Source organism: Chlorocebus sabaeus, chromosome 11, assembly GCF_047675955.1.
Source record: "Chlorocebus sabaeus isolate Y175 chromosome 11, mChlSab1.0.hap1, whole genome shotgun sequence".
NCBI classification, from domain to species: domain Eukaryota; kingdom Metazoa; phylum Chordata; class Mammalia; order Primates; family Cercopithecidae; genus Chlorocebus; species Chlorocebus sabaeus.
In genome coordinates, this window is record NC_132914.1 from 97,708,444 (window position 1) to 97,736,097 (window position 27,654).

Consider the following 27,654-nt stretch of genomic DNA (forward strand, 5'->3'; position numbering starts at 1 on the left):
TCCTGATTGTATAGTTTGCAAAGAGAAGGATAGTTACACATTAGTCTGAAGGAGGTAACTTAAAAAATTTCTTTAAAGCAGAAAATCTCACATAATTGCAGTGGGAAAATGTTAAGTACTATCATTGAATTGAATGAGATTTTAGTCCAAACCAAAAAGTAAATATTTTTTAAAGTAAAATATATTAGTGGAAGGAGAGTTTGCCATAAATGAATGAATTAATGTGACATTTTAATTTATGAATTTGTATAGACATAGTAAATGCCTTCTCAAATTATATAAATGATTTCATAAGTGGTCCTTATGTGCAAGGTAAAATGACTGCTTTATCTCTCTGATATAAATAAATGTGAAAAATACCTTTGATAAGCTTTTCATTTGCTTGGATGATTATTTCTAATCCTGGTGAGTGAAAATGTCATCTGGTGTGTCCTTTAACTTTTCTGTTATCTCTTAAATTTAAAAACTTTTTCATTTAAAGGACTATTTCCAGGCAATCTGAGATTTATCCCATTTCTTGTGTTTTAAGACACATATGCTCTTATCAGTGTTAAATTTTCCATTGTATCACTGCTAATAAGCTTTCCTAATAAAAAAAAGGGTTGGACACCTTATTATTTTAGTAATTAAAGACAAAAAGGCTTCAATGAGACCTACACTGAATTAGCATGTCTAGATGAAAACCTAGCTCAATGACAGCAGCAGAAACCAGCCAAATATAGAAAAAATTACAATAACATTTTTTTCAGAGTGTTTTATCCTTCTGTTGAGCACTCCCCAGGTAACATCTTATTGTGATGGCGTTCATTTGATTAGAAATGCAAAAATAATTTTTGCATAATAAACACAATAGCTTAATTGGCTTATTCAAGTGATGACAAAGGAATCTGGCAAAGCCAAGAATGAAAACCATAGGCCAGGCGCAGTGGCTCACGCCTGTAATCCCAGCACTTTGGGAGGCGGAGGTGGGAGGATTGCTTGAGGCCAGAAGTTCGAGACTAGCTTGGGGAACATAGAGAGACCATGCCTCTAGCTTGGGGAACATAGAGAGACCATGCCTCTACAGAAATATAAAAAATTAGCCAGCATGATGGCGCATGCCTGTCATCTTAGCTTCCCAAAAAGTGGGAGTATTGCTTGAGCCCAGACATTTAAGGTTGCAGTGAGCCAAGATCGTGCCTCTGTACTCCAGCCAGGGTGGCAGACACAAAACAAAACAAAACAAAAAAACAAAATAAAATTAAAAAACCCATGATGTTGGGCCATACTCACCATTATAAACAGCAAACTCTGCCTTAGTTTATAAAATACTTGATATAAAATAATACTTAGGAATTTTCTTTTCAAACTTAAGTTTAATCGATTTTTTTGAAATTTAATTGCTTTTTTCAATAGGAATTATTGATCTAAGAGCCGGTTTTGCTATGTTGGATTGGAGGAGCCACATGGAGATCTTTTTATTTACCAAATTGGTTTGCTTAGGGATATAACAAAATTGGTGATTTTCCAAATTGTGTGACCTCAACCAGAAATTGGGCTATGTGTCTAGGACTGTTTGAACAGTTTCCTCAGAACAATAGAAAAACAGCTAGCACAGTGCTAGGGACAGAGAATGCACTAAACAAATACTAGATATTGTCATAGTTGTCCTAATTGTAGAATGGCTTTAGAAAAAATAAAGCCAAGGTCAAATGCCTGTTTTCAGTGATCTATAGAGAGATTATTGGCAGAAGAAGTGAAAACAGACATTGCTTGAGCGGTGATTCGAGTTGATCCTCAGTTCTAGTGAGGCATTATCAAGACCAGCTCTGCCGCATGTTTGGCATTAACCGCAGGTGTATAAGGTAATTGTATGTAAATGACCCTGCCCAGAGCCTGGCATATACTGGGCATTTCCCTCTCATTTCATTGCTTTTCACATAAAACCAGTTGACAGAATCCGATGTAAAAAAATCACAAAGAACTGTTTTCTGTTTTGTAGGAGAATTTGGAAGCTAGAAGCCCCTACATTCTAACTTACAAGGCAATGTAAATCACGGCTGTCTAATAATGTTTGAGGCTGAGGTCATCATCTAAATGGAATTCTTGAGATGCTTTTTAATCACAGTATTCCTCACGGTCAGGGGAGTGGCAATTGCACAGGGAAGCATTTGAGAGTTCGCACACAGGGTTGATTACAGTCAGGCATGATTAACCTTCCTGGAAAACAGTCATTGATAAGAAGCAGCTGAGCAATTAATCAGCTAAAGGTAAAATAATATATTAGAAGTGTATGAAGAAAGAAGATGCACTCATTTATAGTTTAGTATTGAATTATATAGATGACATAGAAAGCATTGAACTTGGAAATTAATGTCTAGAAATTGACATGCAGATTTGTTCAATTTAAATTATAATTTATGTATCCTTTAATTGTTCATGTCTAAAAAACATAATAGTGACAAACAAAACAGTATCTTTCAGATGAGTAAACTCATTTAACTCTATTAAAAACCCCATAGAGAGGGGATTACTATAATTACAACTTTTTTTTTAAGATAGGGTCTCGCTCTGTTGCCTAGGCTGGAGTACAATGATGTGATCATAGCTCACTGCAGCCTCAAACTCCTGGCCTCAAGCCATCCTGCCTCCTTGGCCTCCCAAAGTGCTAGGATTACAGGCATGAGCCACAGCATCTAGCAACAATTTTACAGATGAGAAAACTGAGGCACAGAGAGGTTAAGTAGCTTGTCCAAGGTCACACAGCTTGTAAATGTCAGAGCTGGGTTTCAAACCAGATATTCTGTGCCCATCATTCTTAATCACTACATTATGTTACCTTTCTAATCAAGTGTCTTTCCTCTTCCTACTGACTGTCTTGATATTGGGCCGCTTATTTAGGGAGGTATACTTGGACTGCAATGTAGCCAGCAACTTCTGGACCTGCTGGCAAGTATGGGCTATTCTCCTAACTGGTTGTACCTTTATTGAAGGCTTTCTCCAAGGGAGGCTTAAGGAGAGTCTGGTCTCTTTACAAGTATGTCTCTCTTCCCTTTAAATGAAACTAGTCCCTGCATTGTGTCTGTCCTTAGCATTCAGGAGTGTGCCAGATATGCACTTCCTGCTCCATCAACAAAGGCGAGTGTGTTAAAGCTTGCTCTGAGATCAGGCGATCCTGGGTTCCAATTGGTGCAACATCCCTTACTTCCCTGCCTGCATGACCTCTGGTAACTTGGCTGCAATGGGGTGACTCTAGGAAACCAAGTCAGATTACATCTCACCCCTGCTCAAAGCTACCTCACTCAGAGTTAAAGCCAGTGTCCTTTCAATGGCCTTCAAGGTCCTCTGTGATCTAGGACTTTTGGACGGCTCTCTGAGTTCATCTGTGACATTTACCTACCTCACTCTACTCTGGATTCACGGGCCTCCTGGCTCTTATTAGAACTCCCCAGATCCACTCCTGTCCCAGCTTTCGCCCTATCTGTTTCTTTTGCTTAAATGCTTTCCTCCCAGATAGCCTAATGGCTCATTCCCTCACTTTCTTCAAGTCTCTGCTCAAAGATCCCCACTTTCCTGGCCATTCTATTGAAACATGAAGCTCACCTGCCCTCCTCCTCCTGCCCTCTTCTCCGTCCCTCTTTCCTGCTTTACTTCACCTCTGTCTTAGGTAGGTTCCCTAAAAAGCATAGCCTGAGACAGGGATTTGGGTGAGCCTATAATGTGAATTAATGAGCTTTTCCTGAAAAAACTGGGAGGGAGTAAAACAACAAAGGAAAGGAGAGGCTGGATGAGGTGGCTCATGCCTATAATCCTAGCATTTTGGGAGTCCAAGGCGGGTAGATTGCCTGAGTTCAGGAGTTTGAGACCAGCCTGGGCAATACGGTGAAGCCCCGTCTCTACTAAAAGACAAAAAATTAGCCAGGTATGGTGGCATAGGCCTATAGTCCTAGCTACTCAGGAGGCTGAGGCAGGAGAATTGCTCGAATCCGGGAGGCAGAGGTTGCAGTGAGCCGAGATCACACCACTGCACTGCAGCCTGGATGACAACGGGAGACTCCGTCTTCAAAAAACAAAAAAAAAAAAAAAAAAGAAAGGAGAAAGAGCCAAGCAAGGATGCACACTCACAATGCCCGGGGGCCAGATCCACAGGGGAAGGCTCTGGAGCATAAGCCATGTGCTGGTCCTTCCTTTGGGGCAAGTGGGGCAGCCTTTTATATCTCTGCCTCAGTCAGTCATCAGCTCTGGGTTGATGGGGGTGGGTGAGGGGTTTCTTTGGAGGCCACTGAGCAGTGGGAAGTTTTCCAGGGTTCCTCATGCCAAGACTAGAAGCCCCGGCAAGGAGTCACCATGGTTGCAAGGGTCATGGGGTCCTGATCCTCAGGAGGAACCAGAACTGTCACCTCATCGTGGGAGCAGGAAGAAATGTGTTTGGCACCTGGGTGGCCCACTCGGACATCTCCTGATACTGCCTGGGCTAGTTTTATTATTTTTTTAATTTTAATTTTTAAAATAATAGAGATGGGGGTCTCACCATGTTGATTAGGCTGGTCTTAAACTCCTGGGCTCAGGAGATCTTCCTGCCTTGGCCTCCCAAAGTGCTAGAATTACAGACACGAGCCACCGCACCCCACCTAGTTTTAACTGTAAATGGGAAAATACAGCAACCGTGACCTGCTAGCAGCTCTGGAAGTAGAATTGTGCTTGCCCATCAAGGGGATCTGAGGAGTGCGCGATGGTGTCTATGACAGCCCACCCACTGCACCGCTCAGATCAACTTGCTTCTCACATGAAGTTCATGCCATCCAGGTACAGCTTCTCCAAGACTCTATGGTTGTAATTCCCGAGGAGCCTTCCAAAGAAGAGTTATTAAGACAGAGTCCAGGTCCCACTGTGATGACTGGTCCCTCCTCTCTACCGCTTTTGATTCCCCTCACTTCTGTTGTTTTGCGTGATGGGTTGCCCCAGCTCTTCATCCCTGAGAAGTCTAAATCCTTGGTTAACATAAACTCACCAGGTCATGGTTACTGTATTTGCCCACTGAGAGTTAAAAACTAGCCAAGGGAGTATCAGAGGATGTCTCAGTGGATCATGTGGGTGCCAGACATATTTCTTCCTGCTCCCATGATGAAGTGACAGTTCTGGTTCCTCCTGAAGATCAGGATCCATGACCCTTACCACTGTAGTGACTTCTTGCCATGTCTTCCGGTCTTGGCACAAGGACCCCAAAGTGGCTGAGCAGCTGTCATAACCATATGTTGACTGAGATTTCCATTGTGTTCCTAAATGGAAGAATTCTTCCTTGTGAATCAGGATTTCTAGACTCTCAGAGCCTAAGTTGAAGAGATGAGACATTCCTCAGGTGGGTTACTGGGAATGATGGCGAGTGGGGCCACTCCTTCTCTCATGCCTTGTTTCTTTGACCTGTGTGTTCTGCCCATTGGGCACACAGCACCATATCATAACTGTTGGGTTTTTTGTTTGTTTGTTTGAGATGGAGTCCCACTCTGTCACCCAGACTGGATGCAGCAGCCTGATCTCGGCTCACTGCAACCTCTGCCTACTGGGTTCAAACAATTCTCCTGCCTCAGCCTCCCGAGTAGCTGGGATTACAGGCACCCACCACTGTGCCCAGCTAATTTTGTATTTTTAGTAGAGATGGGGTTTCAGCATGTTGGTCAGGCTGGTCTCAAACACCTGACCTCAAGTGATCCACCTGCCTCAGCCTCCCAAAATGCTGGGATTACAGGTGCATAACTGTTGGTTCATGGAATATACTGCATCCTGGAGTATAGCACCTTACCCTCCCAGGGCTTCATCTCCAAGCTGATGTCGCAGCTGCATCTTTGAGAAGCTTCTTCAGAGGCCGGGTGCTGTGGCTCACACCGGTAATCCCAGCACTTTGGGAGGCCAACGCAGGTGGATCATTTGAGGTCAGGAGTTGTAGACCAGCCTGTCTAACATGGTGAAACATGTATGTGTGTGTATGTGTGTGTGTGTGTGTATATGTGTGTGTGTGTGTGTGTGTGTATGTGATGGAGTCTCGCTCTGTTGCCCAGGCTGGAGTGCAGTGGCTTGATCTCTGCTCACTGCAAGCTCCGTCTCCCATTCACACCATTCTCCTGCCTCAACCTGCTGAGTAGCTGGGACTACAGGCACCCATCACCACCCCCTGGCTAATTTTTTGTATTTTTAGTAGAGACAGGGTTTCACCGCGTTAGCCAGGATGGTCTCCATCTCCTGACCTCATGATCTGCCCTCCTCGGCCTCCGAAAGTGCTGGGATTACAGGCGTGAGCCACCGCGCCCGGCCAAAACATGTATTTTCTACTAAAAATACAAAAATGAGCCAGCGTGGTGGTGGGTACCTGCAATCCCAGCTACTCAGGAGGCTGAGGCAGGAGAATTGCTTGCTTGAACCTGGGAGGCAGAGGTTGCAGCGAGCTGAGATAGAGCCACTGCACTCCAGCCTGGGTGACAGAGCAACACTCCATCTCAAAAAAAAAAAAAAAAAAAAAAAAAAAAAAAAAGCAAAAAAAGCTGCTTCAGCTCAGCTCTGGCAGGCTGTCAGCTTCTGGATGGTGTGGTATATGGCCAGGCTTAGGGATCCCATTGTCATGCGCCCACTGCTATGCCATCTTCGCCATAAATTGGGTGTCTTGGTCTGAGAAGATGTGATGTGAGATCCCATGTTGAGAAATCAGACACTGAATCCTCAGATAGTGATGCTGGCTGAGACTTGTAGTCTGAATAGGCAAACTCATACATGGAGTATTTTAACCCCAGTCAGGATGAATTGCTACACTTTCCAGGATGGAAGGGGTCTGTTATAAACAACTTGTGACCAAGAAACTTGTTTGTCCCCTCAGGAATTGTGCCATCTCAGGGGCTCAGCATTGGTCTTGCTGCTGACAGCAGCAGGAGCTAGCTCAGTCCTGGTGAGTGGAAGCCCCGACACAGCCTCCATCCCTACTGCCATGGTTACTCAGTTCACAAGTGCACTGCTCTAGCACTGGGTGGCTGAGGATGGAAGCTGGCTGACATCAACTGGCCAAGTCAGCCTGCCTATCGTCTGTTTTGTGCCTCTTCCAAGGGGCATGTGATAATGTGCAATCAGGAGAGCTCATACTAGGCATCCACTCTTATAGACTGATCCACATCCCTTCCCCAGATCTTCTTCCCAGTCCTCCAATATTGCTTTTTCTGGCCCCTGACCTCCAGTGAATTCATTCACCACTGTCTGTGAGTCCGTGCATATCCCTACCTTTGAATGTTGCTCTTTATATACAAAATATGTGGCCAGGAGACTGCTCAAAACTCTGCCTGTTGGGAGGCTTTCCCCCTCACTGTCCTTCAGGGCCATCCCTGGGTGGGCTGGCGTATGCAGCAGTCCATTTGCAACACACTGTAACACACCAAATTGACCAGCTCTGGACCAAACTCAGTTTTTTTCCTCCTGTAATTTGTTCATGGGTGTGAGCTCATGGAGAGGCATTGGTACAGCAGATATGGGTCATGTGGAAACCTGGCCCCTCTCACATGGGCTTACTTGTGCCCTGTGGCCCTGCTGGTGTTAGATTCCAGATGGATCACTTCCATCTCATGATGAACAGTTGGACGTCGCAGGTCTGATAGTACCTAGCTCATGATAGGTCGTTTTGGCTGCATGGCCTCTTCATGCTGCATGGCCTCTTCATATTCCATGGTCAGATGCTGTATCTCCACCAGGACTCAGTAACATGCCATGACTTGTTTTTTGTCTGTTGTATATTTCTCTACTATAGATGATATGGCCTTGTCCCAAAATCCTAAGGCTTTGTGCTGTATTTCTCCTATTGAGTTTTGACAGAAACCTCATATAGTGTCTTTTCCTATTCAGATGACTTTAGTGCCAAGGGTATGCTGGAGAATACAGCCCTAGTGGCAAGATCACTCTTATTGCAGCCTGGACTTGCTACAGAACATTTTCTTGTTTTTGGATTTCATTAAAAACCAGCAGTTTTTTATGTCATGGAATAAGTGGGTTAGAACAATATTCCCAAGTGTTGAATACACTGCCTCAAAAACCCAAAGAGGTCTGCCAACTATTGTGCTTCTTCCTTAGTGGCAGGAAGTTCAAAGCACAATAACTTTGCCTTCACTTTGAAGGGAATATTCTGGAATGTCTCGAACACTAGACCCCTGTGAACTTCGCCCATGTGATGGACCTGTGATCTTTGTAGCAATTTTTTCCCACCCTTTGAAGCACACATGTCATACTGAGGCATCCAGAGTACTTGTCAGTTCTTGCTCCTGAGGTCTAAACAACATAATGTCGTCTATTGGTCATAATAGATCAATGTGATGTTCTGCAGCTGGTCCAGAAGGTCTCTCTGACTATATTATGAGAGAGAACAATCCACGGATATATACGGTGGTTCATCTCATGTCATTGTGAACTTCTTAGCCTCCTTTCTAATGGATATGGAAAGAATGCACCAGATCAAGACAGGCAAGCTATGTACGAGTTAAGAGTGTGGTAGTTCCCTGTCATCCACCATGATCCCTTCTTTTTTTTTTTTTTTTTTTTTTTTTTTTCAGGGGCCTAGGCTGGTGAATTACATTGGGATCTAATGGGGGCTACCACCTCTGCATCCTTTAAATCTCTGAAGGTGCAATAATCTCTGTCATTCTGCATAATATAATACTGTTTTTGATTTATCTTCTTACCCAGGGATGACAGTTTTAAGGATTTCCATTTGACTTTTTTTTCTATTACAATAGCTTTTATTCTACAAGTCGAGGAACCACTGAAAGGGTTTTCCAAATGCTAGGTGTCTGTCTTCCAATTATACATGTGGGAATCATACATGGGGAAATGACCACTGGGTGGGTCCAGGGACATGAACTCACTATGAGACGAACCTGTGCCAGGACTCCACTTATTACTTGACCCTCATAAGCCTCACTCTAACGGAGGCAGGATAGTGCTATAAATCCCTGAGTATCAACATCAGCTTGCCGCTTTACCCAAAAGTCTGCAAAAGATCGAGGTATTTCTCTTTCTTCAGTGTATGTTTACCCAAATTAATGGTGGTAGACTCCTTCGGGGAAGGACTGTGGGCATCACAACTGCATTTTCTTCTACGGTGTTGCAGGTTCCTTAGTCATGGAACCTTCAGTCTTCTTCAGTCTTCAGCAAGAGAGTGTGACTTTCCACTGGGGTGGCCAGCCTCAGCCTACTGCTCATTCATCAGCTCTTGATCTTTTCTGGTTTTATGTATATGAAACAATACCCTTTTTGGCTGCCCATTTTTTTTGCTCCTTAGAGCACCATGTTCTGTGAGTCATCCCTGAGATTCCTATGAGCTGGTTCCCTAACTGTCATTCTGAATTTCCTGCCCTTGCCTATGATGGTTAAGTGCTGCCAATCATCCCAATTGCCACTGGTTCTGGAGCAGCACCTCCTACGGTAAGCCTCAGCCAGCAGAGGGCAGCAGCTTCTGAGCATCTCAGTGTGCTGGTGGCCCCATCACCACTGCATTCCTTATTGTCTTAGGAGCAGGAGTATTCCTCAGGCCTCCCGAGGAATATAGTTCGTTTGTGGGTTTTCTGGTCTTACATAGAAAATCCATTCCTGCATAGTCATTTATTTGAGCCTTTCGATCTTTCTTTATAATCTGCTATAACAGTTCCCAACATTTCTCATTAAAAAAAAAATAAGTTAAAGAGAGACCTTTTAATTGATCAAGAGTGTGCTCAACATTAAAGATAGAACAGTTACAGAATTCTTATATTCCAAATAACAGAGATCAAAACTTTACTTAAAGGAATAGAAGATAGCCAGTTTAATTATCAGCAATTCGTCACTATGATTGGTTCAAATTCAGCAATTTTTCTACCAGGCATTAAAAAATGAAATAGGCTTGTAAATTAGGTTTATATAACAATGAAGGAAAAGAGAGGATATAGACCTGGACTAACCCAAGTCAGGACACTCTTGTGGCCTTGGGCGTTCTCTCCTGGAATGGATAATTTTTTATTCTTTTATTTATTTATTTATTTGAGACAGGGTCTCACTCTGTCACCTAGGCTGGAGTGCAGTGGCACAATCATACCTCACTGCAGCCTCAACCTCCCAGGCTCAAGCAATCCTCCCACCTCAGCCTCCTGAGTAGCTGAGACTACAGTTGCGAGCCACCATACTTGGCTAATTTTAAAAATATTTTGTAGAGATGAAGGTCTCGCTATGTTGCCTAGAATAGTCTTGAACTCCTGGGCTCAAGCCATCCTCCCAACCTCAGCCTGCCAAATTGCTGGGATTACAGGCGTGAACCACTGTGCCCAGCTTTCAATTTTTTTTTTTTTTTAAAGTCATGGTGGTCATATCCTATATCTCTGTGTACTGTGTAATAATGACTAGAAATTAGTACAGAATTACATTTTAAAATCACCAGGCTCCTCTGGACATCTCTATTTTGTTTAAGTTTCCAAGAACTGTATTAGCAGTTTATCAGGACCATTTCTCTTAAGGCCTTTGAAGGGATGTTAGACCCTGTGTCATGGAACCATGCCCCCTTTATTAGTTTCCTAGGGCTGCTGTAACAAAGTACCACAAACCGGGTGGCTTAAAACAACAGAAACTTATTCTCTCACAATTCTGGAGTCCAGAAGTCCAAACACAAGGTGTTGGTAGGGTCAAGTTCCCCCTGAAGGCTCTGAAGGAGGCCTCATGCTTGCCTCTTTCTGGCTGCTGGTAGCTGCTGGGAATCCCAGGCATGTCTTGGCTTGTGGATGCATCACTCCAATTCCTGCATTTGTTGTCACATGGCCTTCTCCCCTGGTGTCGGGGTCTATGTGTTCAAATTCCCCTCTTCTTATAAGGACACCAGTCATGAAATTAATCTAGGATGACATCATGTTAACTTGATTACATCTGTGAAGACCCCATTTCCAAATAAGGAATTGGGGGTTAGAACATCAACATATCTTTTTTGGAGGACACAATTCAATCACCTACCATATTGACAAACTCTCCCTTATCCAACTTTACTACCCTACTCCCTCGAAATCTAGAACATTCAGGATCCATTCGCGGGCATACTTACCTGCCTCTTGATGTAAATGTTCATCAGATTCTACGACTCCTGCTCCCGGTATCTTTTCTTAGCTCAAAAGTATATTTTCTCATCTAAAGTTTATATTCTCTCTTTTTCCAACTTCTCCCAAATACTTTTACAACAATCAGATTTTCTAAGTGCTTCTTAAAGGTTGGTAGGGTCTATAGATTCAATACCTACAGAGTAAAGCAACCATATTATATATCTTGACATAGACATACTACATATTAACACATAGAAATAGTCTCCACTTCTGCAAGGAAATACGTTGTATCATTCAAAGTTCTTAGTTGCAATCGACAGAATCCACTCTAGCTAAAGGGGAATGAAATTTAGTAAAGAATGTTAGGAATTAGGCCAGGTGGAGTGACTCACCCCTGTAATTCCAGCACTTTGGGAGGCCAAGGCGGGTGGCGGATCACCTGAGGTCAGGAGTTTGAGACCAGCCTGGCCAACATGGTGAAATCCCATCTCTATTAAAAATACAAAAATTAGCTGGGCATGGTGGTGCGTGCCTGTAATCCCAGCTACTCAGGAGCTGAGGCAGGAGACTTGTTTGAACCCAGGAGGCAGAGGTTGCAGTGAACCGAAATCACACCATTGCACTCCAGCCTAGGCGACAGAGCAAGACCCCATCTCGAAAACATAAATAAACAAAAAATAAAAGAATGTTAGGAATTGTTCAGACTTCCTGGAAGGATCAGGTCTGGATGCTCTATCTCTAGGAAAAAAGCGGCAGAGAACACATACCACTAGACTGTTCTGGATAAAACACAGCTGCTACCACTGGCTGCCTCTAAGTGCTGATTATATTCATGACTTGTTCCAGAAATTCTGCCACAGCAGTCACAGAGGAGCCAGTTGCCTCTGTTGCATTCGAAACCATCTGCACTACCATTCCCCTGCATGCTGTATCCTCTTCTTGTTCTGTCCCGTATCTAAATCTTATTCAAGTGCTTCAAATTTAACAGAGTTCACCTCTCATGACTTCATTGTAGCTGCAAGAGAGTCTAGGAAAAGTAGGTTTTTTGGTTTTGTTTTGTTTTTGATTTTTTTTTTTTTTTTTTTTTGCTGCTCCAGCAAGATTCAAAATATCAAGAAGTCATTAAGATATTCGACAGTGGTAAATGATGGTTGTCTGCTCCATATGTGTGCTACTAGTCTAATTTTTATTTTTCAACTTTTGATACAGACATGAGTACAAAACATATTTTTCTTATGTCTTGATTTTAACTACTAGAAAAGTAACAGTGCAAGTATAATGTTAAGTGGCAACTGAGCTCACTGTGGAAGTGACAATAGGGAGTGGTGGGAACTGTGGTAAATTGAGAGCCAATTGTAACCATGACAGAGTGAGAGCTTGATAATTTCAGGTCTTCAGATTTTTCAGAATAAACAAGAAATCTAAGGTTTTATATGTTTGCTTGTTTCTGCTTTTTTGAGCTATCTTCTGATATTTATTTATTTATTTATTTATTTAATACAATTTTAAAAAGTAGAGATGGGGGTCTCACTGTGTTGCCCAGGCTGGCCTCAAACTCCTACCCTCAAGCAATCCTCTCACCTTGGTCTCCCAAAGTTCCAGGATTACAGGTGTGAGCCACTGAGCTGGGCCTTGGTTTTTAAACTCTGTCAATTAATCTAAATTCTTTTTTTTTTTTTTTTTTTTGAGATGGAGTTTTGCTCTTGTCACCCAGGCTGGAGTGCAAAGGCATGATCTCAGCTCACTACAACCTCTGCCTCCTGGGTTCAGGTGATTCTCCTGCCTCAGCCCCCTGAGTAGCTGGGATTCTAGGTGTGCACCACCATGTCTAGCTAATTTTGTATTTATAGTAGAGATGGAGTTTTGCCATGTTGGCCAGGCTGATCTTGAACTTCTGACCTCAGGTGATCTGCACGCCTTGGCCTGCCAAAGTGCTGGGGTTACAGGCATGAGCCACCGTGCCCGGCCAATTAATCTAAATTCTAAGGAGAAAAAAAAAAAAAAAAAAAAAAGCAAAAACCCATACACACATTACACCAGATAAACAAAACATGGTTATGGGTCACATATGGCCATTGGGCTGTCAGCTTGTCATCTGTGACGTAGGCTTTTTAAAGCCATAGAGACTATCTTTTTTTCCTCTTGTTCATCTAATGATCCCTGCTGAGGTAAGAAGCAGTGACTCTCTGCTTAAATGGGGGGATAGGAAAGGGTCAGATTACCAGGAGAAAACAAAAACAGCCTAGGTTAATACCTCAAAATCTATGAAGCTGGGCTGAGTGCTAGGGATTTTTGGTTGTTGACTTTCTGAACTTACAATCTACCAGAAGAGGCAAATACCAATTTTAAAAATGAGAGACAGATACTGTGAGAGCATTGACTGGGCTGGAGTTGACCAGGTGCACTTTATTGAGCTCCTTTTGAATGTGATGTGCTGAAATCCATGCTGATAAGATCCTATTTCAAATCTCAAACTAGCTCTGGGGATCGTATTTTAAATCCTCCTTCCCTTCTTTAAAATTTACCATTTATTGATTATTTGTCAAGTGCTAGGGATTAGGCTAAGTGTTTTGTAACTCAGTCTTATTTAACGTTCACGGTAGTCCTATCTTCCTCTCATAAATGAGGGAACTGAGGTTGAGGGAAGTTAGGTAATTTGCTCAAGGTCACGTACCTAATAAATACCACAGTCAGCATTGAACCCAGGACTGTCTGTCTCCAGGGCAAGTTCTCTTAATCCCACTGCAATACTGCTTCTCCAGAACCTTTAAAAAAAAGTCTGTGTAGGTAAAGCACTCGCTATTTGTCAGGCGCTTTCTGATTAGTTCCTGTGGCACACTGGTAGCAATAGGCTGGATAGCAAATCTCAGTTGTGTTCTCCCTTCACCAACCGCAGCTGGATGATCCTTGGGCAATTTGTTGTGTTTTGTTTTGTTTTTAAGATAGAGTTCTCATTCTGTCACCCAGGCTGGAGTGCAGTTCACTACAACCTCCACCTCCCAGGTTCAGGTGATTCTCCTGCTTCAGCCTCCTGAGTAGCTGGGATTACAGGCACTTGCCAGCACATCCAGCTAACTTTTTTGTATTTTTAGTAGAGATGGGTTTTCAGTACGTTGGCCAGGCTGGCCTTGAACGCTGACCTCAGGTGATCCACCTGCCTTGGCCTCCCAAAGTGTTGGGATTACAGGCGTGAGCCACTGCGTCCAGCTAGGCAAGGTTTTAAAAATTCTGAGTCTCAGTCTTCTGAGCTGTAAGATGGAGGTAAGTCCTATTTGTCAAGACTATTTTGAGGATTAAGGGAGATAATACATATTTTATAGAAACCTCGCGGAGTGTCTAGAGTGTAGCAAGTAGTCAATGTCCTTCAGTTAATTTTCTTTTTCTAGTAGAAGAGCAACTCAAGGATTATGTAAAAGACAACATAAGCTAAATGGGACTTTTTCGGAGGGCAAATTTGAATGCTATATTTGTTTGCTAGGGCTGCCACAACCAAATACTACAGACTGGGTGGCTTAACCAATAGAAATTTATTTTCTCTCTGTTCTGGAAGCTAGAAGTCCAAGATCAAGGTTTGATTTCTCCTGAGGCCTTTGTCCTTGACTTGCAGATATTGCTTTCTTGCTGTGTCCTCAGATGGCCTTCCTCTATGCATATGCATCCCTGGTGTCTCTGTGTGTCCAAGTCTCTTTTTATTTATGTATTTTTTTGAAACAGGGTCTCCCTCTGTCACCCAGCCTGGAGTGCATAGTTCACTGCAATGTCCAACTCCTGGGCTTAAGTGATCCTCTCCCCTCAGCCTCCCAAGTAACTGGGACCACAGGCATCCATGCCACCATACCTGACTCAAATGTCCTCTTCTTATAAGGACATCATTCATATTAGATTAGGGCCCGCCCTAAGGGCCTCATTTAACCATAATTACTTCCTTAAGCACCTTGTCCTAAATATAGCCACCTTTGGTGGTACTGGGGGTTAAGAGTTCAACACATGAATTTTGGGGCACACATTTCAGTTCATACCAAATACGGTGAGCAAGCAAATTGATTTAAAAATATTGTTATATATATATTTAGCTTTAGACAGGGTCTGTCTATATTGCCCATGCTGGTCTCGAACTCCTGGGCTCAAGGGATCCTCCTGCCTCAGCTTCCCAAACTGCTAGGATTGCAGGCGTGAGCCACCACGCCCAGCCAGTAAATGGATTTTTAAAATTATCTGCAAGTTCTCTCACTTTGTGCTCCAAGTGTTGATCTTATTACCTATGAAACAAAACAAAACAAAACCTTTTCCGCAATTAGTGGGAACATTTGAATTGCAAAGAAATAGTTCTTTAAGTGCCTAAGGGTTAGTTAGCATATCTTAGGCAATTAGACTCCTGGGGCTTGGATGTTTGCTGGACAACTGTGTCTGAGAACAGAGAGCAGGCACCTCCCTAGTGTGCAAAGGGCCAGCAGTCCGCAGACCGCAGTTGTCTATATTTGGAGAAACAAGAATGAGAATGTCACTCTAGAAAGAATGAAGATTCTCTGATCTAAAAGATCAACTGCAGTCAAGCAGGGAAGGAAAACTGAATGGGATAAATAGCTGTTAGGGATAATTAAAGTCCTCCAACTCCTAAGAAATGAGTTCGTTTTTCTTCTCTTATTCTTAAATAACTTTCTCCTCTCCTCCCCTTTTTATAAAGCTTTTTTTTTTTTTTTTTTTTTTTTTTTTTTCTGGACAGGGATGAATAGATCCTTAACCCTGTCTATAAGTGCTTCAAGCCAGGAATGATGTCTGGAATTGATCCACCAATTCCATTCAGTTGGACAAGGATTCATTGTTTCCAGGCACGATGCTGAACATGGAGAATAAAGATGAGTTGGAAATGGTCCTGGGATCAGGGAGACCTTCATTCATATATGGACATGACACAAATCAGTGACTTTTTTTCCCCCCGCCGAGACAGAGTCTCGCTCTGTCACCCAGGCTGGAGTGCAATGATGCCATCTCGGCTCACTGCAACCTCCGCCTCCCAGGTTCAAGAGATTCTCCTGCCTCAGCCTCCCGAGTAGCTGGGATTACAGGTGCCTGCCACTGTGCCCAGCTGATTTTTGTATTTTTAGTAGAGACAGGGTTTCATTTACCATGTTGGTGAAGCCTGTCTCAAACCCCTAACTTCAGGTGATCCACCCGCCTCAGCCTCCCAAAGTGCTGGGATTACAGGCATGAGCCACCGTGCCTAGCTCAAATCAGTGGCTATATACTTAGCACCTATGCTGCTGAATGAAAATGACTCTAACTCCATGTGAGAAGTGCTCTAACAGAGGAATGTGTAAAATGCTAAGGAGACACCAGGGATGGCAGAGACCCTAACGTTCAGGCAATGTCTATTCATTTATTGGCGGTAATGTGTTAGTCTTTGTAGGGTAGGCTCATGTATCTCTGTGAGATAAATGTTTATTGTACAAAAGAGGATATGTGAGATTCAGAGAGGCCAGGTTATTTGCCCCCAAGTCACACAGCTCGAGTATCAGTGGCAGAGTTGGAAATCAAATCCAGATTATCTGACTGCCCAGAGCCTGGTGTGTTCCATGATACAGGGTGAAGGTGAGGGGGTGCTTAGTATTCCTCTGTGAGCTAGGCTATACAAGAAATGGCCTGCTATTTGAATGCTTTTAAAACAAATCAAATCTGGCCGGGCACAGTGGCTCACACCTATTAATCCCAGCACTCTAGGAGAGTGAGGTGGGTGGATTACTTGAAGCCAGAAGTTCGAGACCAGCCTGGCCAATATGCTGAAACCCTGTCTCTACTAAAAATACAAAAATTAGCCGGGCGTGGTGGCCTATGTCTGTAATCCCAGCTACTCAGGAGGCTGAGGCACGAGAATGGCTTGAACCTGGGAGGTGGAGGTTGCAGTGAGCCAAGATTGCGCCACTGCACTCCTACCTAGGTGACAGAGCAAGACTCTGTCTCAAAAAAATAAATAAAATGAAACAAATGAAATCTGACTCTGAGCCCCCTGCCTGGGGGAAGTTAGATTTCTGTTCATTTTGGTGCTCCCCCTTTGCCACAGCAAGGTTGTGCAAAGGACTCACAAACAACTCAGGAGGTCCTGCTAGTTGGTGATCCTCATTTGCTCCTGAGCCCATGATCCCTTGAAGTGGTGGCTCAGCTGCCACTTTGGGCAAAGGAAAGTGAGATCCTCTGCTCAGACCCCTCCCCACAGCTCCCGATATCTCGTCTCCAACTGGAGAGCTGCTGTAAGGGACTGGCTTCAGATCAGCCAGCTATAGGTCCTGCTTCCTGGGGAGCCCACAGCTGCTTCTTTCAGGGCCTACCCTTTGATCATTACTTTCCCCTTCTTTCTCTCCATCTCCCATACTGTATGTCTTCCCTCCAGAAAGTCTCAGGATATCTAAGATGGCACTGTGCACACAGAGCATGCTTGTGTTGGTTCAAGTCTTCCGAGAAAGCAGATACCAAGACAGGATTTGGCACATATGAGACATGGTCTCGCTCTGTCTCCCAGGCTGGAGTGCAGTGGCACAATCACAGCTCACAGCAGCCTCAAACTCTTGAACTCAAGTGATCTTCCTGCCTCAGCCTCCCAAAGTATTTGGGTTACATGCATGAGTCACTACACCTGGCCAAGAGATTTATTGAGGGAAAATGGGGAAGGAGCTGGAGGAGGCTGGGAGAGTGTTCAAACTGCTACCTGTGTAGGAGAGAAGGAAAGAAGAAAAGTTAGGTGAGAAGACTTTCAGACTATACTACAATACTGGGAAGTTTTGGCATGGCCAGTGGGGAGCCCTGGAGCCAGTCACTGTCAGGGGAGTCCTGCCTTTGGCAGGAAAGAACGGCCTCACATCCCTGAGGTGCTCAGTTCTTGGCAGAATAGCAGCCTGTGAGAAAGAAGCGCTGTCCCCACGCCAAATGGGTGGTTGATTCAGAGCACAGCAGCTGGGGCTGTCTGCAATTAAGCACTGCAAAACCCCACAGCGCTTTCGGTTTTCATTAGCCTTCATCTAAAGCATCTGCATGCATATAGAGAGCGCTAAGCTTATGACAGGTGACACTTTATTAATAGCAATAGTGATAGTACTTACCACCTATTAATATAAAGCACTTTTTACATACCAGGCACTGCCATGAATCATTTACATGCATCAATCATTGAACAACCCTATGAGATACCCATTACGATTAGCCTAGTTTACAGATAGGGATTCTTACAGGCTGAATTGTGTCTTCATATGAATCTGCCCAAATTCATTACGGTGAAATTCTAACCCTCAGTACCTCAGAATATGACTACATTTGGAGATAGGGTCTTTAAAAAGGTAATTAAGGTTAAATGAGGTCCTTAGGGTAGGCCCTAATAGAATATGACTGATGTCCTTATAGGAAGAAAAAATTGGGACACACAGATCCATGGAAGGAAGACTATGTGAAGGCACAGGGATAAGAGCCATCTGCAAGCCAAAAAGAAAGGCCTCAGAAGAAACCAAGGCCTGCTGAAACCTGGATCTCAGATTTCTGGCTCTAGAAATGTAGGAAAATACGTTTCTGTTGTTTAAGGCACCTAGTTTGTGGTACGTTGTTACAACATCCCTGGAAGACTAGTAGCAGGTCAAGTAACTTAGCCAAAGTCACAGAGCTAGCACGTGGGAGACAGCACTGGGCGTCTCTCAGTCCGGAGCCCATTCTCTTACTGTGCTCGTGCTCTTCTGAATCATGGTGGCTGGGCAAGGACTACAAAGTAACAGGTGCAGATGACAAAGTGACTCAGGAAGATCATTGAGAAGGAACACGGCCTGGTGTGCTGGGAACACACAGGAAAGGGGCCCAAGGGACCTAGACAGGAAAGGAGAAGGGTTTCATATCTTGCCTCTACCCACTAAGGGCTGTGTGACCTTGGCCGGTTTGTTCTTGCCTTCTGAACTACGGTTGTATTTTGTGTCAAATGGGAGTATTAGATTTCCCATGTCTCACTGAGCTGAATTAATGATCAAATAAGAGAATTACATGAAGGCATCTGTAGAGGAGGGCAGAGGGAAAGAAATGAATTTGCCTCATACAAGTATTGCTGTGGTTGTTACATATTATCCTCGTTTTAGCTGCTAGGAATATACTATTATAGTAATGTGTCAACATTAGAGCATCAGTTTTCTCCTCCTCCTCCTCCTCCTCCTCCTCCTCCTCCTCCTCCTCCTCCTCCTCCTCCTCCTCCTCCTCCTCCTCCTCCTCCTCCTCCTCCTCCTCCTCCTCCTCCTCCTCCTTCTTCTTCTTCTTCTTCTTCTTCTTCTTCTTCTTCTTCTTCTTCTTCTTCTTCTTCTTCTTCTTCTTTTTTATTTTTGAGATGGAGTCTCACTCTGCTGCCCAGGCTGGAGTGCAGTGGTGTGATCTCAGCTCACAGTAACCTCTGCCTCCTGGGTTCAAGTGATTCTCATGCCTCAGCCTCCAGAGTAGCTGGGACTACAGGTGCACACCACCATTGGGCCTGGCTAATTTTTGCATTTTTAGTAGAGACGGGGTTTTGCCATGTTGGTCAGGCTGGTCTCAAACTCCTGACCTCAGGTGATCTGCCCACCTCAGCCTCTCAAAGTGCTGGAATTACAGGCGTGAGCCACCAAGCCAAGCCTAGAGCATCAGTTTTCCATCCTATTTAAGTTATACATATTTGGTTGCCAGAAATTCATGGAGACTACTAGGGCGGCCCATTATAAAGTCCTATCATCTAACTGCCTCTCAGAGCTAATGGCATCAATGCTTAGTCTAGCACCTCACTGATTAAGTGATGGTGAGAATTAATGTAATAAAAATAGCTGGCATATGTCACTTTTTAATATGTGGAAAGTTCTGTTCTAAATTACCTAAGTTTAATAACTCATTTATGACAATCCTAAGAACAACGCTATGAAGAAGAAACTATTATAATTCCTAGCTTACAGATGAAGAAACTGAAGTCCAGGGAGGTTAAGTAATTAGGCTGAAGTCACACAGCTGAGTAGGTGGGAGACTTAACATTTAAAGTAAAGTACATGAGCTCCTCAGTTGGACATAAACTGGAGAAGTGAGGCATCCAAGATGGCGTCAAGATTTTTTTTTTTTTTTTTTTGAGATGGAGTCTCACTGTCACGAAGACTGGAGTGTAATGGTGCAATGTCAGCTCACTGCAACCTCTGCCTCCCAGGTACAAGTGATTCTCCTGCCTCAGTCTCCTGAGTAGCTGGGACTACAGGTGCATGCCACCACACCTGGCTAATTTTTATGTTTTTAGTAGAGACAGGGTGTGCCATGTTGGCCAGGCTGCTCTCGAACTCCTGACCTCAGCTGATCCACCTCCCTCGGCCTCTCAAAGTGCTGGGATTACAGGCATGAGTCACCGCACCCAGCCTGATGGCTTCAAGATTTTTGCTGGAGCAACCAAAGTTGCAAAATTGTCATTACTTATGATGAGAATGACTTCAGGAATTATATATTTTTTTTAGGGGAAGTCAGTTTGGACATGTCAAGTTTAAGCTGCCTTTTAGGTGTCCAAGAAGAGGTCAGATAAGGCTAGTTATAAAGATTGGGAGCTGTTAGCATATACATGGTATCCAAAGCCCAGAGCCAGCTTAGATGACCTAGAGGGCATAGATAGAAAGCAAGAGACCGAGAACGGAGTCCTAGGCATTCTAGTGTATATAGGTGGAGGAAAGAAGGAATCAGCTATAAGAGACAAAAGAGAAGAATTAGGAGGATGACCAAGTGTTTTCCTGGAAGAACATAAAATGGCCAAGGCAGAGAAAGTGGTCAATTGTGTCAAATGCTGCTGCTAGGCTGATTAAATCAGATGAAGACTAAAAATGACCTTTGGACTGAACCATGAGGAGGGCATCGAAAACCTTAAGAAGAGCAGTTTTGCAGGCTCAGGTTGGGAATACCTGGCTGGAGTGGGTCCAGGAGAGAACAAGAGGAGAGGAATTGAAGTCATTTCTTTTTTAAAAAGGAAAATGAAAAATAGGATAACTGAAAGAGAAAATGTATTTTATTTTAGATTGTCATATGGGAGGAATAAAAGTTTATTTATAGGCAACAGGAATGATCTATTATACTAGGGAAAAGAACATAATGGATGAAGTGTGGGGGTGGGGATTTCTGGAGCAATATTCGTGAGGGGATAAAAGGGGACGAGATCTAGTGTCCAGGGAGAGGGGCTGGCCTTAGCTAGAAGCATGGACAACTGCGGATGAACACATAGACCCCATCAGTATAAATGCAGGCTGGTAGGTAGATACATCGGTAGGGAAATGATTAGAGTTCTTTTCCAATTGCTTTAATGTTCTGGCACATTTACTAAGCTTCTACTCTGGGCTCACAGGTTGAAACTGAAAGCTCCTTCCCGTGTTTTACCATCGCTTTTCACTTTGATTTCAACAAAACCCACATCATCCAGTAATTATAGATGCTTGTGTATGTGTCTTCCTTCCCCACCAGCCTAAGAGCCGGAAGAAGGCAGAGAACATGTCATATTCTCTATTGCTCCCCAACACTTAGCACAGTACCTCAGACACAGTAGGCACTTAATATATAGCTGATGAACTGAATTGAATCCAGTATATTTCTCTATACTTATGCTGGAAATTTGGTTTTCCTTGAGTCATAAGAACTTGCCAAGGTGCCGGGGCGGTGACTCACACCTGTAATCCCAGCACTTTGGGAGGCCAAGGCAGGCAGATCATGAGGTCAGGAGATCAGAACTATCCTGGCCAACATGTTGAAACCCCGTCTCTACTAAAAATAAAAAAATTAGCTGGGTGTGGTGGCGCGTGGCTGTAATCCGAGCTATTCGGGAAGCTGAGGCAGGAGAGTCACTTGAGCCAGGGAGTTGGAGATTGCAGTGAGCTGAGAATCACGTCACTACACTCCAGCCTGGTGACAGACCGAGACTCCATCTCAAAAAAAAAAAAAAAAAAAAAAAAGAGCCTGCCAAGGTTGTCTTTCATATGAACGGGTGGGCAAATGACTTGTGTTTCATCCAAACTATTGGGTTAACCATTATATTAGCTATTTGTCACTGAATTTAATATTTATGAAAACTTGCAAGTTTTGATTATCTTTAAAAACACTTGGACCTTAAGTGGGCCATGACAGCATCCTCAGAAAGATGACAATAAGTAAGAGGATACAACTTCCTTTATAATTGACAGATAGGGTTCAGTTTGCCCAATTACTGTTTTTAAAAGAAGAGATAAATTCACTATAACGAATGTGCCATAATTGGAATCTATGAGGTCAGTGAAAAATTCTACATTTGAATAAAAGGTGCTAGAGGACCACCTCCTTAGAGGAACCATCTAAGGAGAAAACCATATACAACCAAATGGGTGTACATTGTGATAGAAAATGTCCCTCTTCACCTCCACTTAATATTTTATTAAGACTTAGAAAAATTAGGCCAGGCACAGTGGCTCACACCTATAATCCCAGCACTTCGGGAGGCCGAGGCGGGCGGATCATCTGAGGTCAGGAGTTTGAGACCAGCCTGACCAACATGGAGAAACCTCATCTCTACTAACAATACAAAAATTAGCCTGGCGTGGTGGTGCAGACCTGTAATCCCAGCTACTTGGGAGGCTGATGTGAAAGAATCGCTTGAACCCAGGAGGCAGAGATTGCGGTGAGCCGAGATCATGCCATTGCACTCCAGCCCGGGCAACAAAAGCAAAACTCTGTCTCAAAAAAAAAAAAAAAAAAAAACAAAGGACTTAGAAAGATTAAGGTCAACTATAACAGCTGGGTCGAGCAATGTGAACAAAGTCTGTCAATGCTCTTTCAGCAGGAAACTCAGTATAGCATAGTGTTTTAGACACAGGCTCTGGACTTCGGCTTCTATCCTATCTCAAGTGACTTAGTTTCCTCATCTATAAAATGGCATGATGACACTATCTACCTCATGGGGTTGTTATAAGATTTAAATGATTGATTGAATGCTTATAAAAGTCCCACACAATACCCAGAACATCAGTAGTTTTAGCCACTATAACTTACTTTAATAGTAATAATATTTAATAATAAGACTTACTTTAATAATAATAATACACCCATAGTATTCTACTATGGGTCTTCCTTTTTGTTTTTCATCTGCTGATACCTTTTTTCTTTTTGCTTAGTATCCTTTCTTTTTCCTTTAATCCTGGCTTTTATTTTCTGCCTATCCTTCTTCCCATGTAGAAAAATCGATGGGAGCACTGAGGAAGAAGATAACATTGAGCTGAATGAAGAAGGAAGGCCAGTGCAGATGTCCAGGCCAAGCCCCCCACTCTGCGACTGCCGCTGCTGTGGCCTCCCCAAGCGTTACATCATTGCTATCATGAGTGGGCTGGGATTCTGCATTTCTTTTGGGATCCGATGCAATCTTGGAGTTGCCATTGTGGAAATGGTCAACAACAGCACTATATATGTCGATGGAAAACCGGAAATTCAGGTTGGTATCAATCCATGGTGGAAGCCTTTTCTTTTTGAGACAGGGTCTCACTCGGTCTCCCAGGCTAGAGTACGTGGTGCAATCTTGGCTCACTGCAGTCCCGACCTGCCAGGCTGCAATGACCCTCCCATCTCAGCATCCTCCCATTTCAGCATCTCAAATAAGTAGCTCCTCCCATCTCAGCATTTCAGCATCTCAGATCAGTAGCTGAGACTACAATCATGAGGAAACTTTTTTTGACTGCAGCTGTGTCAATACTTTGCTCCTTGAGAGAAAGCCCTGCAATTCCTTCAGTGATATGACAAAAATGGAGAGTGGCTACTTGTGCTGAGCACTGTGCAAAGTGATGGGGATAGAAAGGTGAACGACCTAGACTGGGCCCTGTCCTCATGGAGACTAGTAAGTGATGACAGTTTTGGGGGTTAGGTGCCATGTTGGAGGTACACAGGATGCTCAGGCTTATAGGAGAGGGCCCAGCCCAGACTTCACTATTGTGAACAAATTCCCAAAGTGATGGCTGGACCAGGCAAAGAGGGTGTGGTGGGGTGGGAAAAAGAATGTTTGAAGAAAAAGGTATTGTGAACAACTGTAAGAAAGAGACAGAGACCGAGAGAGAGAGAGAGAGAGAGTTAGAGAGTGTGTGTGTGTGTGTGTGAGAGAGAGAGAGAGAGAGAGAGAATGCACACATACTATGTAGGTATATTTTAGGAACTGAAACAGGAGCTCATCATCTTTTCTGTGTCATGGACTCCTGGTGACGACTGATGAATATTTGCCAAAGTAATGTTTTAAGTTCTTAAAATAAAACACAAAGGATGACAAAAGAAGCCAATTATATTAAAATATAAATACCAAAACATTTAAAAATCACATTTGTGACATAGAAACATATGGGCTTCTTTAGTAGTACATCGGTGACTAAATCTGGCATTGGGTCTAACATTTACTGTGATTTTAAGTTGGAATGTAAGCTACTGTTGGAAATAGTGGCCATGACTGTAATACGATTTGAACATATTTATGATTTACACGTGGGACAGAGTCATAGGTACTCGTCATACGACTGTGGCTTGTTGCCTACATTCATAATGGCAGAAAATGCTAAATTTTGGTTAAGAGTGAAAATAAAGATGCATGTTTTCTTCCCATCCAACTTCTCAGATCCGTAGGATTCCATCTACAGACTCCAGGTTGAGAACTCCCAGTGATTGGGTAGAGCACCTTGAGGTGGAGGCAACAAAGTATATAGGGGGCTAATCATCCGCAGCCTGGTGGGCGTGTAGCAAGGGGCTGCAAACATGGAGTGATCACATCTGTGCTCCAGACTGGTCACTGCCCCATCACAGGGGGCCAGATTGAGGCGAGATAGGAATGGAGGCCACAGGGCCAGTTCAGAGGCCATCATAGTTACAAGCAAGGATACTTTGAAGTGACTTAAATAGTATTGTTTTAGGAATCACTGGAAACATAAAATCTGGTTTGCTGCTTAACTGATAGACCTAGAGAAGTACTGAGGTTATGGGGGAAAAGAAACAAAAATGTCTGCCCAGTAGACACCCCATAAATGCATGTTTCATCGTACTAAACTCACACACCGCAGTGACTCATGCAGAAATCCGTTCATTTGCAGAGAGGCATTTAACAGTTCTCTGGTCCCTCCCTCTGTTTGAAGACACATTTAGATCACAGTTTTTTGAACTAGTGTCTGGGAAATCACTGCGCTGCAGGCTGTACTGTGAAGAAGGCAGCGTGAGACCTAGAGCCCATACTGTGCTGTGTCCTATGAGACTTTCCAAGAGGGAGACGTGGTGGGCAGTAGTTCCTGGACTGACTTGATCATAGAATGCTCTCTTTCGTGCCACATCTATTAGCATCATCTGGAACAGTCTCCTGCCAGGCACTGGTTTGAGAAAATTTGATTTCAATCTGTCAAAAAGAAGTCTTCAGTTGGTCTGCAAGCTATTTGTTTTTGCTTTTTTCAAACCAAGAGATTATTCTGCCAGAGGAAAACAGCACCATGGAGATCCTCCTAACTAGTCTCTATTTGATGCCACAGCCAAATCTGTCCTAAAAGGATATCCTGTCTTTTGTAGGGGTGTGGGGGATAGAGGTAGAAGGGCATATCATGCATTTTTAAAATAACGAATGATGTATATTAGCGAGGTTTCAGATGTGTATCACGTGCATTCTTTCAGCCTTTTGTGAGCAAGGCCAGCTAATTAAAACTTGTCTGCTGAGGCCCAGATCAAAATGAGATGCTGTTTTGCATTTGTTTGTTGCCTGAAAAGATAGACCTCGGTCAATAGAGTCTGCTCTGAGGCATATGGAAAAGACATTTTGATAAACCCGAGGAACAATGCTAATGTGCGCTCTCTAGTTTCTCTGACTGTGCCCTCTGGAGTCTGAAGAAACTGATTAAAATCTGAAATATGGTTTAAATTTTTTTTTCCTCTGGACTTAGGAGTAGGGATTTAGTATCAGAAACTCTAGCACAACTCTAATTTGTAGCAGATTATTTCTCTCTTGTCCGCTTAGAACAAAGCTTAGATACTAACTGAGCATGTTTAGCCAAATGACAAATACTTCACTAATTGTATTAAGAAAAGCTCTGAAAAGCTGGTATGTTTGTTTGGTTTTTCTGTTTTAAGGGGAAGAACTAGATATTTGGCACTGAGATATCTTTAAATCTTTATTTCAAAAGAAGGAGAGAAATAAGCAGGATGAATAGGTAGATATTTAAAATATGTGGCATATGTTCTACAAGTGGTATGAAGAGTGATTTTAACTAATGCGTGATCAATCTTTTTTTTTTTTTTTTTGAAATGGGATCTCTGTTGCCCAGGCTTCAGTGAAGTGGTGTGATCATAGTTCACTGCAGCCTTGACCTCCTGGGCTTAAGTGATCCTCCCACTTCAGTTTCCGAGTAGCTGGGTCCACAGGCTAACGCCACCATTCCTAGCTAATTTTTTAAAAAAAAAATGTTTTTTAGAGATGGGATCATGCCATGTTGCCCAGGCTGATCTCAAACTCCTGGCCTCAAGGGATCCTCCTGTCTTGGCCTCCCAAAGTGCTGGGATTACAAGCATGCAGCACTGTGCCTGGCCCATATTTTACATTTAATAGTTTTGAGTTAAAACATGTGAACTCTTAGAAAAGTGTTTGACATATAGTAAGAAAAAAAAATGACCGAAGTTTGAGAAACTTGTGATTTTATTTTCTCATTACTCTCAGGAAAAGTCCAAAGTTCTTCCTATGGATCATGGGCCCTTTAGGATTCAGAGGATGGGCTTTGGAACTGGCCAGACCTGGTTTTAATGAGCTCTGGGACCTTGAATAAGTTGCCCTTGTGTCCTGGTCAGGGATTGCTAGTTGCAAAGAAGAGAAGTGCAGTGAAACTGGCTCAAGTTAAAAGAGCATTATTGGGGCCCGGCACGGTGGCTCGCACCTGTAATCCCAGCAATTTGGGAGGCCAAGGTGGGTGGATCACCTGAGGTCAGGAGTTCTAGACTAGCCTGGCCAACATGGTGAAACCCCGTATCTACTAAAAGATACAAAAAGAAATTAGCCAGACATAGTGACACACACCTGTAGTCCCAGCTACTTGGGAGGCTGAGGCAGGAGAATCCTGGGAGCTGGAGGTTGTAGTGAGCCGAGATAAGTGAGACTCCGTCTAAACAAACAAAAAATGATAGCAGGGATTATTGTAGGTCTGTAAGGGGATCTCATGAAAGCCAAGGGCAGAAAGTAGGTCTGTGGTATATGTTTGTGCAATCTGCACCCCAGGACACAGAAGCCAGCCTGAGGTGGGACTGAAACCCAGGCTGTCCTCTGCCCTGAGGAGGGAAGGGAGTCTTTATGTAATTCTTTCTGAGGCCCCAGGACAGGCCCTGCCAGAACTGCTGAAAGGAGCTTTCCCTCATAGGAACTAGAGAAGCCTTTGCTAAGGTCTCCGAATTGCTTGCCCCACAGAGTCTTTCATCTGCTTTTCTTGGAGTCAGCTCTGTTTTCCCCAGTCCTTCATGGACTGCTTTCTTTCCTCTTCCCTGGCTTCTCACCGCCTTCCACAGTGGAAGTGCCTTGAGCCTTTGTCTTGCCAGGAAGCTGATTTACTTGGCCCTGACTCTGTGACTCTATGGGGCTTAG

General features: G+C 43.5%; 1 protein-coding gene across 1 annotated transcript in view; it reads left to right on the plus strand.

The window, feature by feature from the left end:
• Positions 1-27,654, plus strand: part of SLC17A8 (solute carrier family 17 member 8) — a 66,152-nt gene that overhangs the window by 1,072 nt on the left and 37,426 nt on the right. Inside the window, exon 2 of the mRNA XM_008004371.3 lies at positions 23,259-23,511. Coding sequence (XP_008002562.3) covers positions 23,259-23,511 — 253 coding nt within the window. The remainder of the gene's footprint in view (positions 1-23,258; positions 23,512-27,654) is intronic.